This window comes from Phoxinus phoxinus (assembly GCF_949152265.1).
Source record: "Phoxinus phoxinus genome assembly, chromosome: 16".
NCBI lineage: Eukaryota > Metazoa > Chordata > Actinopteri > Cypriniformes > Leuciscidae > Phoxinus > Phoxinus phoxinus.
The window spans coordinates 24828427-24848015 of NC_136891.1; the positions used below are offsets into that span (position 1 = coordinate 24828427).

Below are 19589 nucleotides of genomic sequence, written 5' to 3' on the forward strand. Positions count from 1 at the left end.
GCTTATGTTGTTGTACACAACCTTATGTCTAAAAACCACAACATGATGTTTCTTTGAACATGCTTGAATATTATTTCACTCTGCACTTAAGACTTTGTCCAAGTATTTGGAGGTTGAGGAATAAGTCGATTTTCTGTCAAAGGAAAGCAAAGAGGCCCTGAGGGTAGATCGAGGAACGTTGTTTTTCAAAACGTGCTTGTTCCCAGTGGTATGATCTTACATATACATTCATACAATAATCCAAACCTTTAATATGTGTGTGTGAGTATGTGTGTGTTAGAACGAATCAGTCACCACGGCTGCAGTCTCCTCTCTCGCCAACCACAAAAAACCCATACGCCCCCTTCTCTCTTTTGCTCCAAACACCATTCCAGACATTTGGGTGGTCGGCGTAAGCTAAGCTTTGTTTTTCTTTCTATTCACACATTTTACAATCCTTCAAGGGGAACTTTTCAAAGCTTCCACCACAACTTTGAGTCTGATGTTTAGTTTGCTTTGATTAGAAAATATGTATTTATTTTCCCCGCTGTTGGCTAGATGATGACAGCTGACGTGTGTTTTGCAGGACGTGTGACATTTTAATGAGTTGACCATTTTGGGCTGAGTTCCCAGCCTGGCATCTATCCCTTTCCTTAAAGAAAAATTACACTGGTTTAGATGCATACCAAACTAATGTGCATGTAGTTTGTTGTCCATACCAGGGGATCCCCTCCTCAGCATCAGTCCTCAGTCTTTTGCTTTCAACCACAAAAAGTGTCTCCATTATAGTTCTCTCGTGAAGCAAAAAGACATGAACCAAACTGTTATGAAAATGTTTTAGCAAAACCGCAAGTGAACCTGAAAAATGCATATAATCTGTCTCCAAAATGTCCACATACTATCTCTGTTCCAAACCCTAGTGAGCCGCCTAACTAGAAAGCATCATAGTCTCAATCCCAATGTAAGTTCTTCCAAATAGGCAACAACATTATGGTACCTCCTAAGGTAACTTGTTTGGCTAAATGCAAATGTAGGAAGACAGATGGCTCACTAGTAGAGTTTGGAAAAGGACTATCCGAATTTCCAAAGTTCTCACTGAAAAGGCACCTATCACCCTTGTTCTTGTTAAAACCCATTACCCTTTACAATTTGAATACTAGTTTCAATAAAACTAGCTTATAAAACCAAAGAAACATGGAATTCTAAACTTTGATTGGTTTGGTGTTCATTGTAAGGTCTTATCTGTAATGAATTAGTTCTCTGAAGCTCTACATACAGTATTGTTTGCGTTAAAGCTTTGCTTAATGGCGTTAGGCTGCTTTGTCTTTAGCTGTTAAGCTACTTTGCACTGACAATAGCACTGAACCCGAGCAAAAGGGAAGGGAATCTTCTCTTGCTATTGTGCTGCTTCGCAAATTACTTAATTAGCAAACACGCAAACTGTCACTTCAAGACAATGTGTATTGGATACACAGTACATTATGTGTGCTCTGTGAGGTTTTGTGTACACGGCTCTTGTAGTAGCAGCCCTTTAAGCTAATGCTTTGTTTAGAAGTTTAGATAACGGCTAGAAGAACATCCTAGTTTGCCTGTTGGTGTCGATTATAGTTAACAATTAATTTGATCAGTTCTTCAGTTCCTTTAACATCTAATGCTATGTTGCTTAGTTTTAAGGCTTTTTGCACTTAGTTTTCATGCTTTTTACACTGCAATCAGTACCGTGTATATATATATACATTTTTTACAATACATAAAAAAAAAAAAAAAATCAGTTTACTTGAGATGCAATATTTAGTTTCAAAGAATATATCTTGAATTAAATTTATTTTTCCAACTCCACTGGCATTTTCCCCCGCTATATTTCAAGCATTTATAAATCAGAAGTATGCTTAAAAATAAGGAAAGAAAATTGCCAGTGGGCCAAAAAAAACAACAAAAAAAACGAATACTGATTTTGCAGTGTATTTTTCACTATATATTACGCTTCATGAACACAAGTCATGTGAAACATCCCTGCCCTCTCAGGTAAGTGTGTATCATGACACGCCCTATGGGGTCTGTGTGTGTTTTTTGCGTAGTCATGCTGCCTTCGATGGTGTTGCATAAATCGACAGTGCAGCCGTACCAGCGAGGGTTCTACTGCGCGGACGACAGTATCCGCTACGCCTATAAAAGCAGCACTGTGCCTTCTTCTGTGCTGACAGCCGTAGGCCTCCTCCTGCCCATTGCCAGTGTAAGTGCCCCACAGAGGGGCCTCAAACAGGGGACATGGGGCCAGGCGAGTGGGGTGACTGCATGGGAAATCGAGTCTTTTGAGAGAGTCATTATATTTTATAGCTGGTATATAGCAGAAAATGCTAGTGCATTGTACCAATCATAGGCAGACATCAACTATATTTAGCCGTGCACTCTCTCAGAAACCGAGCTACCATGTCAGACCCCCCTCCCCTGCCTGGTTTTTCCCATAATCCTCGGTTGCCGTGTGCTGTGCTATGCTGTGCTGTGCCGCTACCTGCGTGTGTCTTTCTGTGACTGACCTGAAATCTCTCTCTCTTTCTCTCTCTCTCCCCTCTTCTCTCTCTCTATATGTGTGTGTGTGTGTGTGTGTGTGTGTGTTTCGCTGTAGCTGGCCTGCCTTTCCTGATAATTGAAACTAGCACAATCAAGCCGTATCATCGCGGGTTTTACTGCAGTGACCAGTCCATCCAGTACCCGTATAAAAACGGGGACACCATAAGCGATGCCGTGCTCTGTGCCGCTGGCATTCTAATTGCCATCCTCTCTGTAAGTTATTCTCTTATATATATATATATATATATTCATATAAATCTACCACTGATTCATATAAACTTCCCATCTACATCCCTCACCCCCTATTAGATCAGTAGAATAACTGTAGAAATAAATAACTTTATAGCAAAGAATCCTACCCATAATCCTCTTTAAATCCATTAACCAGTCCACCCCATCCCATCTTTTCATTTAAAATATTTGAATAACTCAACATCAAGGGATTTATCATGGTCAGGGCTATCTCTATCTCTTTTTCTGTCTCGGTCTCGTTCTCTTTTTTTTCTGTTCCGTCTTCTTTTGTCTGCATGTTTTGTGATGCATTGCTCTTTTTGTTTGACTTTTTTTCCCTCAAAAAAGTTATTCTCAAAAACAGCAATGCAAAGTTACTGTTAAAAACTAAAGCAAAATAAAATGAAAAACTTGTTAAAAAGACTCACAAAAATGTAGAGTGTAGATCCATCTGGATAAGAGAATAAACTGCCCTACTGCTGCTAAGGTGTTGAATTAGTAGACATTCACATAATTTGTGACAGCTGGTGAAGGGTTAACCTCTCACAAATTAACCTAATCACCTGCAGGACACATGTAGGACGAAGAACAAGAAAGAATGCAATGTCAGACCAGATTTCTAGCACTTGTGAAACTTAAACACTGTCTCAAAACTAAAATGTAACATCCCAGACAAGCCCCTTGTGGAATAAAGTGGTAAAGATGAGGGAAGTGGTCTTAAAGTACGAGCCCCTGAACACTGGCATTTAACCAAACCATGACTCCATGGAGATCCTATATGGAGACATGCGTGCCTCACTGTCTGGAGTAGGCATGTTCCCATGCTCAGCAATTCTCATGATTAAAACAAGGGCTGTGTGAGCGTGTGTGTGTATGCGTGTGTTGGCACCCCTCACACAGCTGTAGTTAATTAGCAGTGTCTCCAGTCCTAGTTTGGTCAGGCCTCAGGGAAGGCAGCCCCACTCTTCACTACCAACACAACAGCGTTCCACTTCAGTTTAAAGAGGGAAAAAAAAGAAAAAAGAGAGAGATAGTAAATATCTCATTAAGGCATGGTTTGTGTACTTCATAGCCAAAGCCTCTCTTCTCTAATTTATGTCCTATTGGTTTCAAATGGTGCAGACCTCTGTTTTAAAATACCATGCTCTAACTGCTCATATGAAAGTCATAACCTTTAGAAACATAATATGTTCCATATCATTAAAATATCACCAGCAATAGGCAGGCCATGCTCACGTTACTCGTTCCCTCATTTCTTTCACTCATTTCTTCTTGCTTTTTTGATTAGTGTGCTTTCCTAACTGCAAACTAATCTGCATGTACATCTAACCTCACCCTGCATGTCCATGACCTGACCACTGAAATCTTGTGATCGTATACAGTGACATGTTAATGTTTGTGGTGACTTCACAAATTTACCCTCATTTTATGATGTTACTGGCATTTTTGCTCTGTTCCAAAACCTAGTGAACTGCCTTGCTTTCTAGTGTCTATATAGGTATCCTAACCATCATGGAACCTGATAAGTGAGCGATTTGGAACACTATACGTAGGCAACAACTTGCCAAGCATCACACAAATTGGATCAACTCTGTTGATTTCAATAGTTAATTGTTAGCATGTTGCTAAGCTAAAAGTGTTGATGCTCTAATAAGCATAAACATACATAAACACACACATGTGTAAAATCTATCTTTTTTTAATTGCACTGAAAAATTGTATTGATAGTTTTGAGTATTGATAAAATATATTTATAATGAACATCTATGCTCATCTACCATCTTGGAGATATTTTTTTCCACTCATCTTTGCGAAATCCGTTACTGGATTGGCTTTTTCGCAAAGGATATTTGTATATGATGCTCTCTTGGAATTTTGTTAGGTTTTGGAACAGAACCTCTATGTAGTATTAATCTCAGCTGTCAGTAATCTTTTGTCTTTGAAAATGAACCGTTCTCTAGATCGTGATTGGCGAATGCTACAGGATCCATTGCCTGAACCAGGGCTCCAAATCTTTCGTGGGAAACCCATATGTCTCCGCCCTTTACAGACAAGTGGGTGTGTTCATCTTCGGCTGCGCCGTCAGCCAATCATTCACAGACATCGCCAAGGTCTCGGTTGGGCGGATGAGGCCGCACTTCCTAGATGTTTGTCAGCCTGACTACTCTACCATCAACTGCTCTCTGGGATATATTACTCAATACACATGCAATGGAGATCCCAGCAAAGTACAAGAGGCCAGGTGAGACATTTAGCACTCACATGCACATGGGTTCCCTAGCTTTGATTGAAAAATTCAGCTAAAGGAAGAAGTGTCATATATTGTAGATAAGAGCTGCACGATGTATCACTTGTACATAAACGCGATGTGCATATCTGAATGATTTTAATAGGCTACTTCATATTGCAGATAGCAAAGAATACACAGGGACTGTTACATACATGTGACTTGCTTGATGTTAAAAAGAGTTATTACTCTCTGTTCAGTTCAATTCAGTTCTCTGTCTCGGCTAATTGCACTTGAACGGTCAAATTACATACATAGTTGTGTCAAAATTCCCATCTTGGCGAGTATTCATGTAAACACAGTCGGTTATGTCTCAAGTGAAAACGTAAATGTTTGGTGAGCATTAGGGAATTTTGTTTATGTATTTATTTGTAAAATCTACTCAATGGCGGAAACTTCCCAATTAAATAAATGTGATGTATTTATTTTTAAATTAAAATGAACATTTTGATTAAATGCTCTTTCATTTCTTTACAGGAAATCCTTCTTTTCTGGACATGCTTCATTTTCAATGTACACCATGCTGTACCTGGCTGTAAGTACATGCACTGCCATAGTTTTGTTGATTTACTAAAAAGCCGTTCATTCATGACTGTTATGTCTAGTATGAGAAGGGGACCCTCTATCGCCCCTCACCCTCCTCTGAGGGTGACTATGAGGGTCACTGTTATTTTCCTTGTTCATCCCCCAGATGGACACACTTCACCTGTTTTTATTTGTGCAGCTGTATAGACTTCCTTTCTCTCTGAAGTTTTCCTTCATTTCTCTCTCATTCCTTATGCTTTATTTTTGTTCTCTTTTTGAACGGGTCACACTCTTCTTCTTTTTTTTAAAATACTAATTATGCAGAATCCCCATTATAGCTTTACATACACACAAAGCCAGATTTCGCTCAGCCTCCCCGGAGTCTCTCACTGTATGTAAAGCCTCTTTCAAAGGCTTCAAACTTTCTCCCTTTCACACGCAATGCCCTACACTCCTATTATCTCCTCCTTTCTTCCTGCATCTAAATCATCAGCATCTCCATGGGCCCCTCCACCTTTCACTATTTCAGATGGAAGGAGGTAGAGCCGCTCTGCTAATGGAGGTGGCCAGATGTTCACTCTCAGTGTTTTGAGAGATTACTTGAGAATAGGCAAAGATGGAATTAGGAGAGTGATAGAGAATATGTGTGTGTGAGGCCACAAGTCTGTTAAAACTCATGCAGGGTTCGTTCTAATTCTCTCAAAACAGCCATTAAATTAATGTGTGATTTTGACAGCTGGGCCTGACGCCCGAAACGCTGACCTGAACACTTCCTATACAAGAGGAAACCGTACGTTAAGAACCAGACCCCAGGCAGGTACTGTTGAGTGTTTTGTGACTAAAGCAATCCGTTTTTACACATAAACCTGCTGTTTTTTTAAACTATCACGATTAGCCGCAAGGTAGGAGAGATGTCAGTCAGTGTTGCACATCATTAGTCATGGCGAAAAGCAAGCATCCAGAAAAACAGGATCCTAAAAAAGCTGAATTTCCAGCTTCAAAACAGATCTCAACATGTCTTGGCAATATTAGGTCTGAATTATCAACTTGATTTTAAACCCAGGATTTGTCTCTGTTGGGGCAAATTGTTCCAGTGTTATAAAAAACCTTGGATAGATTTCTCACAGCCAAAGCCAAAGTTTAGTCAGACTCCATTATAAAACGTGAATAGGCTATTATGGTAAGATACAGGGTGACTCTCTAAGATTGTTGTACCATCTGCTCTTGGCCTTCAGAGTTCAAAACAAAGAGAATAATGCTCTGAGATATCAAAGAACAAAGCATGATAAGCAGAATTACAGAGCTGAAATAAACTGAAGAACAAGAGAAACAAGTGAAGGAAAGTTTTCTCTGAGTAGGCATATCGAGCGATACCGTCTTATTGACTGAAGCGTTCCCCTTCCTGGCCTCGCTCCCTGTAATTATCTCAGTCTAGCTGTCATGCTTCATGGGTCAGACGCTGAAGTCATAATGAGAGCTCACACCAGTCTTGTGATCCCCTTTTATTTGCACACACACATAACCCAGGTCAAAGCTAGACCGTCTTTGTTCTCACCAAATTGGCGAATTAGTCATTATGGCACAGTACCCCAAGACAGAACCCACACCTGTTCCGTCAATGACACCACCTCACTTTTTACGATGTTTCGATGAACATACCACCATACACACCATAATCGTTACTTAGTAACCGAGCTAAATTTTCATTATGTCTGGGATTTATTTCCCCCGTAGTTTGCATTTTTAAGACAAGTTGAAAACTTCTACGAAGTTGTAAAACGTTCACCAGTGCAGCAGATAAATGTCAGTTTTAAAGCAATATACAAATTAAAACCATAATTGATTTCTCAATATCATTGTTAGATCAAAGTAATTAAGTTTTCTAATAAACTAACAAGTATTTTTTTTTATGAAGCAGCAGCCAAAACTTATTAAGAAACCACAACTGCCATTATTGTTATAGAAAAATAAGTAATTAATTACATGAAGCATTTTTTTTTTTGGTAATGTATTGAGTTTTTTTTTATTTTTTTACTTAAGTTATATAACATTCAAAGGTTTTTTGTTTTTAAAGTAATTAATTATTTTGTTTAGGAAGAATGCATTACATTTATCAAAAGTGACTGTAATTTATAATAATGTTGCCAAAGATTTCTATTTAAATGCTGTTCTTTTAAACTTTATATTCATCAAAGAATCCTATAAAAATAACACAAAACATTAAGCAGCATAACTGTTTTCAACGCCAACTACTGGGGGATCAGGGTAGCGCAGGACACATTACACAGACGGTGTCTTCTTGCAGAGAAGCCAGTGAGTGAGATTAAGGTCCTAAACTTTAAACTGAACGAGTGGAGCTCACATGGTTATGCAGTTGAATGGTGTATTCAGGGGTCTCAGTGCACCACAATATCCATGCAGCTCTATACCTGATAGTTGGATCAGCATACCAGTTTGTTCTGGAGAGCAAGTTTATGTGGGGTTTTTTTTGTGGGCAGCAAACTGGTTATTTCCCAGCCTCTCAGTATGACCTTCACACTCATACTCCATGAGTTCTGGTTTGGCTGTGGCGTCACTGCACTTCTCAGAACGCATGGTGACACAAGAAGCTCAAGTTTGCCGTGGAGACCAATAGAAGAGGCGGTGAATGATAAAAGATCACAGGAAGTGTTGAAACGGGCACAAACCCATTTTGACAAGCACATTTTCTACCTGTTGTTTTTCAAAGGCTTATTTCTCTGTACGTCGTGGTGTATACCATGTGGTGAAGCTGTGTTGGCTTCGCTGTAATATTTTTGGACGCGAGATCAGGATAGAGAAGGTTTCAGTGGTGAAGTTTGACTGTTTTCTACCAGAACTGTGCAAATACACTTCAGAATGACCTCGAAAACCATGCACAGCAGCATGAAAAAGACCTGCATTTCCTATCTAAATATTGCAAAATAAGTGTAGTTTTATTCACACTCACCTTTTTTGTTAAGTTAACATGATTTATTATACCACATCTTGGTACCTCTTGCTTTTTCTGTTTCTCATCCCAACTTCATGCAATTTCGTGGCTGCTTGTATGAACTAAAAAAGTCAATAGGTGGGCTTAAAAGGAACAACCTGTACAACTTTCTTTCACAGAACACACTCTTTTCCATGCAATTACAATGAACTGAAATCCAAGTCTTTTGAAGCTTTATATAATGAACAAATTAACTTCAGGCTTTTATTCGCATATAAACTTTGATCAATGGACATAGAATATGGTAAACAGAAGCTAAACTTGCTTGAAGCATGATAACCGATGAGGTTTGTTCTAGCATTTTATGCAGAAGACTTGTTTTTAAATTTTTCTTTTTACTTTTTAATAGAACGCATACCACAGTCTTCAGAATTTCTCCTAATCCTTTTTTGAACAACATGAATGCAAGTAAAATTACAGAATTTGTGAGAACTAATCCTTTAAAAACCCACCAGGATCATTTCTATTGTCCCATTTCATGCCTCTGTATCAGATCTGATGATAAGACCCAGATTGCCTTCAGGGAAGGGACTGAATGGAGACTGTCAGCAGGACAGAGCATCTTATCTGCAAAAGGCTGTGTTACTACTCATGTGGGCACAGCGCGTGTGTATGTGTTTGTGTTTTGGGTTTGGATGTCACTGAGGAATCTAAGACCCCACCGTCTGCCACTCCTGCTGCCACCACCTCACAAAGCACTGAGATGAGATAGCCATATACACTGCATCGTCTCTGATCGCAACGTCTGTGGCACGTTTGGCTTATCTGAGCCCTGATAGCAAGACTCTAAGAGGCAGATTTGATGGGCTGTATCTGAGCCCTGATGGTCCTCAGGCTTTGCTGTTATTATCAGCTCTTGGATGCCTACGTGTGGAGAGGGACCCCACTCTTGCCCTGAGGAAAAGAGCCACTTTAAGAGTTTGGAGAAGTCACAGAGCTCATCTCTACATCTCCATACTCAGACATGCTGGCTTACAGCTTTAGAGATCAGCGTCAGCTGGACTCCCTGTGTGTCGTACGTCACCCCTCCATGACCTCTTACAGCCCAACATATACCAGGACTCACTCTCTTTGCTCTTTTAGAAAAGATTTATATTAGGGATATCGCAAATGCTGATACAAAGAAAAAATTATTAATGTTAATGATGTGTTTGTGTGTGTGTACACATAGATAACCGTGAATTATTTTCTGAAACTGAATTCTTTTACACCCTTCATTTGTGTGTAAATGAGCATATGGCGGATGTCATCCAGAGGCCCCAGTTGCCTTGTTTGTGTTGTGGCCACTTTTTAAATTGAAACGACAATAACATTCCATGCTTTGTGCTGCATTGTGCAACATTTGCTGTTGGAGCGAAGGAGAGCATGAGAATGTCATTGTTGGCTCTAAGGCACAACATTTTTTTAATTTGGAGAACCAAACTGCAATTTTATCTATTTATAGCCTTTATTTGTTAAGTTCATTTATGAAACCACTTGAAGAAAAACCCTGGAAGCCTTCAGAAATAAATCGAACCGTAAACATAAAATTATGTTCTCAATTTTTCATCCGTGATGCGTGATGAAACGTCTTAAATCTCAAGGCAAAGAACATTTGATAAAAAGGGAAGGGAAAAAAAACTTCTAAAACTTAACTTAAACTTAAAATGTTCTTCATTTTAACAATCCTAATTTATTGATTCACTTTTTTAATTTTGTTTTCAGTCATGTGAGTTAGTCTCTGACAGACATAGGCAGACTGTCTCAGTAAGCCACAGATCTGCTGTTGAAGAACTTTCCTTTGCATTTAAATGGCCTGATCAAAGACTTTATTGACACGTTTGTTTGTAAGTTCTCTGCAGGAACTTTTTTTTAGGGATAGGAATGCCAAGTGTAAGTCTGTGGTTGAAATAGCTACAGCTCCTTGGTTAGAAATTCCCTCATTGCTGCCAACATTGAGGCCAAGCTGGACCAAAATGAACATGAGTATGAATTTATTTATTTGTGTTTGGCCTAAGATGAACTTTAGCCATATAATCAAGCAAGTATCTCCATTTCATCTGTGACATCTACCTCTTCTATTTAACCACCTATAAACCCAACAGCTCATAAACAGTAGCGTGAGAGAAAGAAATGATTGCTGAATCAGGCAAAATGGCTGAAAGTTTTGTTTCAGCATATTTCTGAAGACTTCCTGCTTTGGGCCACAATGCAAATTGAAATAATGAGACAGCAGGCCATATGTGGATTCCAGTCGATTTAAGGCACAAACACACAGCCACACATAGACACACAGATGGTTATCGCTCTACCATCCTTCCGTTCTGAGGGATGTTTTTACGAGATAAGATCAATTTAAAATGATTGAAGAGGCCTCTATTTATCCAGTCTTACTGCCTATGAGGCGGGTTGAACATATTTGGTGCTTGTAATCTTTGGCTTTGTTAAATGCACCGGACATCCAAAGGACGTCACCTTTGGTGTCTGTGAATAACTCGGATCATTAATCAAAAGTTAATTTGAAGATTCGATGAGATGCTTGTTCAGGCACACCCATTCTCGCATCGTCTGAGAACTTCATTCAGTAAGGAAACTCCAACTCCCTAACATCCTCAGGGAGGGATTCCTTCCTTTGTATGAACACAATGCCTTCGGATTGAGGAGAGAGCTGTTCAGGAAAGCAGACATGACCTTGTACACACCTTCGCTTGGAAGCTCAAAGCTCAAGATGGCTATTGTTTGTTTTGTCTAACAGATCGTTATGGGCCTTGTCTGAGTGTGTGCATGTGTGTTTATCTGTTAATGTCTGTGAGTAAGGGTGTTTTCAGAGATTTCTGTTGTCTGCTGTGGTTTCGCACATAATGGAAGTTTTCCTTCTCGTGTGGTGATTGATGATTAAAGGAGGGTGATGAGTACAGGGTCCTTGACTGACCCAGTTTGAAGAGTTTCAGGACTGATGGGCCGCCGGAGCGTCGTCAACAGTTTGTCCTCCTGACCCCCATCCTCCCCTTGTCTTTATAACCCTCAATTCATTTGTTTTCTTACCCTAATTAGTCTTCCTGTTCCCAGAAAGCAAACTCTATACGGGGTCCTTGGATTTAGGTGACTAGAGAAAGAGAGACCACATCGCTAGTTTGTGGGGTGTTTTTTCAGTGTCAGTTTTTCAGTTAAATTTTTCTTTTCCTCATTCTCTGCTCAACCCCTCAAATACTCTATTTTTCTTCACCTGCCTTTGGTTTTCTCTCATTTCTCTAACTTTTTTTTACATTTCTCTGCTGTTTTGTTATATAAACACAAGTTCTACAAATGTTGCCATTGTTTAAATTGCTTTCCTCTTTTTCTTTAGTTCTACCTGCAGTCTCGGTTCACGTGGCGAGGAGCCCGTCTCTTAAGGCCCCTCCTCCAGTTCACCTTGCTAATGATGGCCTTCTACACCGGCTTATCACGTGTCTCTGATCACAAGCACCACCCCACTGATGTCTTGGCTGGCTTTGTCCAGGGAGCCCTGGTGGCCTACTGCATAGTGAGTACATATTTGCATTTCATTCATTAGATATGCTTCAGGTTCCCAAATAAGGTTTAGCATATTTTTAGGAGACAAGAGTTGTGGAGTCAATCTTGAATTTGTCTTTTTTGGTCGGAAAGTATACCAATCTGGAAATGTCCTACTTTATGACATTTGATAACTACTGGCCTTGATCTTCTTGTCTTCACAACATCTGGATTTTTTTTATCAAATTGGTGAACAAGCACTTTTTACAGTGTTAACACCAGAAGATCTAATTAAACTTTCCTTTCGTAAATGTGCTGGCAATTATCAGCCCGACAAGTTTGACATTATAGCATGTTTTCCTGTTTGTATCTGTCACTTTGAAACATGTAAATATTTTTCTTTTACTGTTTGTATAGTTTGTGAGAGTCCATTATTATGTTAGAACTCAACTAGAGGCAGATTTATCTGATTAAGAACCATTAAGAACAGACTTTATCTGGTGTCATCTGGCAGTGAAGACAGAAGACTATCCAGAGTCTGAGGTCGGAAGGGGATCTGGAATATCTAGAACTAGACCACAACATTCTCCAGACCCCACCCTCTCTCTTTTTCACCCCTATCCACAAAATTACTCATCCATCACAGTGAAGCATAAACTTTTTCTTTCTAATGCGGAGCATGTTGCCTCAAATTGCACCATTACCAGCTCTCAAATGAAAAGAGGGTGGGGGTGGTGTTTGTGGAAAAAGGAATTTTACACTTCATAATTGTGGCACATGTAACACTCGTTAGTGCCAAACTTTCCCTGCAGTAAGCAAAGCTTCACTTTGCTGGATTTGCTGGATTCTGTTTGGAGTCTGCTGAACTGACTGTTCTCTATAAGAGAAATTACAATGTTAATTAGTTATTTTGAGAAACACTTTTTCTGTATCGTAAAGGGGGTGGCGAAAGTATTTGAGGCCCACAAGCTTGGGTGGGGGTAGGGGGTTATGGGATGGGCAAGAGACCAAGACATCTTCCCCCAGATATCACCCCATCTTAATTATTACAACAACCGAGGGAAAATTATCTAAATTGTTAGTGTTGGAGTTGAAATATTGAGTTGTGTTTCTCATACATCAAAATACAATTCCCAGAATGTCCTAGGAGTGTCTTACTTCAGTTTAATTGGTTGTGACAGAACACAGTTTTTATGGTACACAGATGTTGGCCAAACATCTTTCTACTGGTATCATGAACCTCCAAAACATTTAGGCTAATCGTTAGTCCTTGAATTTGCTGAACATGTGTGGTTCACTTTTCAGTTGGCTCTAGTCTTTATTTATTGGCATTTCGATTTTTCCAAGAGTAGTTTAAGGCATTTGCAAACCCTTTAATAACCTCATTGAGAATTTTTTTTTTGAGTCCCCCCCAGGTTCAAGGTGTATGATACAGTCTTTGAAACCTAGAGAAATTTCTTCCCAATGTGGAAAAACGAAAAAATAGCAGATGAGTTAAAATAGAAGAGGGCAGAAATGAGATCCTTTTTCACTACAGATCAAGGCGCATATGTACTTGTTTTTAATGAGCCTACATTTGGAATCTGTTCCGCTCCCCATCTGTGAACGCTTTAGAGGCCCAATTAGATTATCTCTAATAACCAAAGCTCAGATGGAGCCTATAGAGGTAAAGTAAGGTACATGTCTTTAGAAGAAATGGACACATGGTAACATGCCAAAGTTATGTCCCCATACATCACGGATTGGTTTTTCACCGTAGGGTGTAGTGTACCTTATCCAAACTTCTCCGACAGTTCATGGTTGGGAGGTGAAACATTTCTTTTAAGCTTGACTATAGGTGCTGATTACTGCTTAAGGGGGTTGTGTTTAAAGACGTTTAAAGGTTGTAAGTGCTCTGGGTTGGTATCCAACTGGCTGGCTTCAAAGAAAAGGTGGAAAGTTACAGGTCTTGGTGAGTTATGGCTGTATTGCAAAAGCTGATTACCGCATGTTCCATACTAAATAGGATCAGGTCGCAAGGTGCTGTTAGACTGTAAAGCCCACAGATAACTGATCTCAGAACAGCAATTAATGTCAGTCTGCCTATGTTTCATGCAAAGGAAACTCAAAATTTCAAGCAGCACAATGCTAACTAGGCCATCAGTTTCGTTTAATCTTCTAAAATTCCAATTCGTTATACTCGGGCCTGGTTTGTATCAGAGATTTTGGCAAGATTCACCGTTACGATCGTTGAAGTCAAGCAGCTTGGCATATTTTTAACTGTGATACTTAACTAAAAGAACCCTTGAGATTCAGACTTCAGAAACCATTTTTTCCTTCTTTGTCTTTTGGACTGTTGACTGCGGCCACATCCTCCAGTTCTTCCTGTTGGAGAGTGGCGTGAGCTGTTTGTTCATGTCATCAAACACGGCCCACTTTCTAAGCTGCTGACATGGATGGAGAGAGTGTGAGAGGTTGGCTGCGTGTAAGGCTCGGTTGCAGAGGTGTTTCCTGCAGGACTAGACAAGGGTGGAAACAGCTGGATGCCAGCGCTCAAACAGCCTTTTCCTCTTTCCACTCTCTCTCCATATCCACAGCACCCTTTGAGTTCTCTCAGCACAACAGATCCTGGTCAACGGTATCCCACCATTCCTCAAGAGCACAGAGGGTCATGTTCAATATTCTCGACTCCAATTTCTCCAGAATAATAGTCCATAGCTAAGTGCTTCTGGTCTGGCTTGGGTGGCAAGATGGTTGTCCTGATATCCTATCACTCTCTCCCATATGTCAGGCCTGAGCTTCACTCTTCTTTATTTTATTTTTCTCCATTGGCCGCCACAACACTCTTGTAGCCATGGTAACAGAGACCATCTCAAACCGAAAATAGTGTGGTTGTGTGTAAGTACGGAAATTTTAACAGTGCTATTAAGCCTTACTAATGTTACGCAGGAGAGCGAGCAGCCAAAACACAACTTGGTCTCCACAATTATTATGCAGATGTGGCTCAGTGCCTGAAGCTACAATTTAAGACACATGCATAACATAAGCAACACACTCTCACACATAATCATGTGCTGTGTTTGGCGCTTTTAGGATCAGGCACACCCAAACCAATGGAGGACCACACACAAGTGTACACACTCATGACATCTATGAACCTGTTCACAGTTCAGTTGAATCCCATAAAACCATCAGTGAAAAGTGACTGAAGTGCAGTGAGGTTTATTTGAGACTAGATTGGATTGAGTTGGTGGTGAGCCCTCACAGCTCCGGGATCCAAAATAAGTGTACACATTATGTTGATGTTTTGACTCTGGCAAATGTTGGATGGTGACATTGTTTGGTGTCATTCCCTGTCTGATTAAGTAAATGTCTGTGAGAGTGCCGGGGTGGAGCAGTTAGCTTGCCATGTAGATGATGTCAAACCACTTTAATAAAATATAATACAGAGATGGAGACTAAAATAGTACATTAGGCAATTTGACGCCTTGGTGTTTTCACATATGTTACACTTTAAAGAGAAAGTGTCATAAACACGATTTTGATACCCTTTGGCGGCAAGCACAGCAGATTCCGCCATAGCCGTTGCCTGTTGAATAGCGTGTACGTGAATGTGGGGGAGGCATCAATATAGGGGCGTGTTTGTTTTGTTTATTTCATCTATCAACAACGTTTACCAGAAATTGGTTACATCACCTCAAAGGTGAATTATAATTATTCCTTTATATGCAGTTAGTGGTACCGCAATAAGGTCAACGCACATCCACAGGCGTAGACAAAAAAGAAAAACAGCTTCCTGGTGCTGACTGAGCATTTGAGCACAATGGAGTGAGTTTGCTGTGGAAGAACACTTTCAGACAGAGGGCTGTAACACAGGAAGCACTCACCCCGTGACACAGGTTCATTTGCTGCCTGTGATTATTGTGAGAGACGACTTGTCATGTTGGACAGTACTGCTGAATGCCAGATTGCAGCTGATGGCAAGTGTGATAACACATAATTACATAAAATCTAATTCCAAATTTGGAGACTACCGACAGAAGCCTTGTCAGCCCTGTGTAACATATAAATAGTTTTTTTATATATATTTTTAGAGAATTTCGAGAATTACAACAACATATACAACAAAAAAAAAACATACATTCTAATGGCTATAATTTAAATTGTATTAGTCTTACTCAATACAGTGGCTGCAAAAAGTATTTGACACCTATACCGGTAATGTTCATTATAAAAAAAAAATCCTGTAAAAAATTGGCATAAAAAATGCAGCTATGGTTTCCAGAAATTCAATGTAAAGGATACAGTGAGAGTTTTCAGGTATTAAAGGATTGCATATTAGTGCCTGAATATTTTACAACTTGAACATTTTACTTTAAAATGTACTAATAACCAACATAATTATAAAACAGATGGTGAAATAGGTGTTCATTATAAGTGTCCTGCCCGTGGAAATCGCGGCAAATACTCGTATATAGATGGTTAATTTATATAGAATGTGATGCCACGCTGGGAATGCCCTTTTATTGTTCATAGTTTTTACTTCCAAAACCATACGTATATAATTGTTTTTTTTCTGTAGCATTTTCAGTTTTTCCTGTAAAAACAATTAAAAATTACAATTTAGTGCATTCATTTTGCTTCATATATACGATATGCAATTGTCATTTAAAAGCCATATCAGACATCCTTCCTCTTATATTGAAATCCTTTATAATTGCAAACAAGCAGAGGTTCTAGATCCAGTTTCCTGATGTCATTCCAGTGCAATGTAAAGGTCACTCTGGAAATGTCATGATCTTTCTGGCATGCTTTCAGTCATATGGGTAGAAGACCCTCACAGGAGGCCCTATAGGATGAACTCATCCGCTGTAACCTTTGGATAAAGCGCTCTTTGTATGTGAGCATGGAGTCTTTCACTGAGAGGATATCTAAGAAACAGCTGCTGGAAAGATGATTCCCGAACTCTGAACGCTTTCTGTTCACTTTCTATCTCTTTCCACACACACACTTACAAACCTGTTGATAGTCACAGTTTGCTTACTCAGGCCTGTCACTCACGTAACCAAATAGGAAATCCCTTCTTTCTTTCTTTTTTTTTTACTCTGTGTGCAAGTCTATGTGTGCTTTTTCTTACCCCTTGGCATCGTCCAAGGGCAGTGCATCACTGCGGCTGACAGCAACACCTGAAGCGTGTCAGGACAATTTAGCTGACCTCTTTTCCTGTCACACACTGGCCCCATACTCTTCACACACTCATAAATAGCGTGTGTTTACGCATTGGCAGGCTTTCTGGAATCGGTGATTCCACGTTGCTGTGGTCCAGCTCAGCTGTTCTGCATGCTTCAGTAACATTCATGGTGTGTAGACGGCTAAATATCCCGTAGGCCTCTCCTTTGCCTGCATTACTGTGAAAGCATCCCGTCTTTGGCATGAAAAGCCCGTGGCTCATTGTAAATCCATTGGATGCAAGCCTAGTCTAATGCCAAGGGCACACTTCCTTTCTTCCCCTCCCCGGTTTCCTGTTTTGCCAGTGATGTCATTAGAACGCAAAGAGAGGGTTGTCGGGCATCTTTCCTTGACGACAAAGTTCTTCCCACGCCAAGTGAGACCATTAATCCTGACCTCACTCCCCGCTCCCTCACAGTCGAAGACTGAAACAAAAGAACTGAGGGGTTTCCTCTTTATCTTTACTACTGACTCAAGGCGTTGGCCGCTCTTATCAGTGCGTGACCTCATATCCGTATGTCACGGGCGATGAAATGCCAGCCTTTATATCATCTGACATTTCAAAAGCCATATTGCTCATTTGTGGCCAGTGGAACATGCAACAACGCTTCCAAAATATGTCTGAATATGGGTAACTGAGATGTTTTAATAATATGCTGGTTATTTAGCTCCTCTACTCCTTCGATTGCCAAGTCATCCCTTCCATCCCCCAAAAAAACAAAGTTTTCATGAACAGCTCCCTACATAACACGATAGTCCAAGTAACTAATATAGATCAAATGTAACAAAATGAAGGGGTTATAGTGATCACTAAAGGGGGAGCCAAAGGAAAAAAACATTTATTAGGAGTATGCAGATCCCCAATATATCCACTGATAGACGCCTGCTTTCAAACACTCCCGTGTAAGCATTCGGTGAAGACAACATGTTTTTGAAATGTTGATCATTATAGCCAATCACAGACAGGTGTTGAGCGCATTAACTCAATGGCCAATCAGAGGTCTTTAATAATCCGTTCAACAGCACTCAAAATGCCAGAGGGAAATGCTGGTATCGTCCTATTTTTTATATTTTTGACAACACTATCACATCACTGACAACCATTTTTTTGGTGTATTACAATCACATTCTGTGGATTCTTAGTTTTTTTCTGGGAAGACTTTGGTTCTCAAATAAATGATCTAATTCTCCTTTTCTTTCTCTTCTTCTAGGCCTTTTATGTATCGGACCTCTTCAAACCCAAAGCCAAGGCTGCCTCTCCACCTCCCTCGCCAATCAAGAAAGAGCTTCTCCCCTCTTCTGACATCATAGAGAGGAACAACCATCACAACATGGTGTAGGAGGAAGGGAACGGGAGGATCCGTCTGTAATCTCCCCATCCCTCACCCCCTATCCCCTGAAGAAACCAGAACAGCCACCTGTGACAGAGGAGCTACGGCCTAGCTGACACCTCCTCTCTCTCATCTGACAGTAGAATGTAGGGACAGGACAGAGACAATCCTATTGACTCTTATTATGACTTTATAAAGACCTCACTATCCTAGAGCCCAATCCGGAAGGCGAAACCGACACAAAGCTAACAAACAAAAGTGATTTCTCCCTCGAAATATTGCGTAATTTGTTGCGGAGAATGAATTCAGCTCGGGCAAACCGGCCCATTGACGAAAGTAATACACAGAAATATACGAATGCGTAAACGAGCGACAACGAAAGGAAGGAGAGATTGTGAGGCTGGTCATATGACCAGCGCTTATCTCTTTGCGACTGTCTCTTTCTATTGTCTCTGTGGCCTTTCAGTAACCGCATAGGACAACAAATTCCTTATTAATAGGAATGATTCGTTTTACCTGCGATGTAATTAGCACAGATATATTAACAATATAAAGAATAACTTATAGCACTATATCCAAGTTCATTGTTAAATGTCACCACTCGCTATCTGAGAAGTGTAGCTTTGAGAAGCTTGATGAAGGTCTGTAAACGAGATCAACACCCATCAAAGCTGATCTTGTTACCCGAACAGTGGCCTAACTGCATTTTAACGGGTTTTAAATGGTGGGTGGGTGGAAACGGGACTTTTTTTTTTTATATAGATAACGACTGATTTCAAATAGATTTTTATTTTAGTAATTGATTTCATGATGCCCGACATCTGGGGGCGTGGCTGAGCCGTGCCGCCTCGCTGTCTTCTGATTGGTCAGAGCTAACGCAGGGGGCGGAGTTAGATGTTGGGGAGGATGGCGTAGAGTTGTCTCGCCGCCACGGTCGCTGGGATTGATTCCCACTGACTGCACTGGCACATTTATT

General features: G+C 40.2%; 1 protein-coding gene across 2 annotated transcripts in view; it reads left to right on the plus strand.

Moving 5' to 3' along the window:
- plpp3 (phospholipid phosphatase 3) overlaps window positions 1-19161 on the plus strand; it is a 36017-nt gene extending 16856 nt beyond the window's left edge. The window contains exons 2-6 of one of the 2 annotated variants that reach the window (XM_079639830.1): window positions 2058-2212; window positions 4743-5023; window positions 5546-5603; window positions 11929-12105; window positions 18494-19161. In XM_079639830.1, the coding sequence (XP_079495956.1) occupies window positions 2058-2212; window positions 4743-5023; window positions 5546-5603; window positions 11929-12105; window positions 18494-18622 (800 nt within the window). In that variant the 3' untranslated portion in view covers window positions 18623-19161. Of the gene's footprint in view, window positions 1-2057; window positions 2213-2605; window positions 2764-4742; window positions 5024-5545; window positions 5604-11928; window positions 12106-18493 lie in introns of both variants that reach the window. The other variant, XM_079639829.1, reaches the window with a different exon arrangement.
- The last annotated feature ends 428 nt before the right edge of the window (window positions 19162-19589 follow it).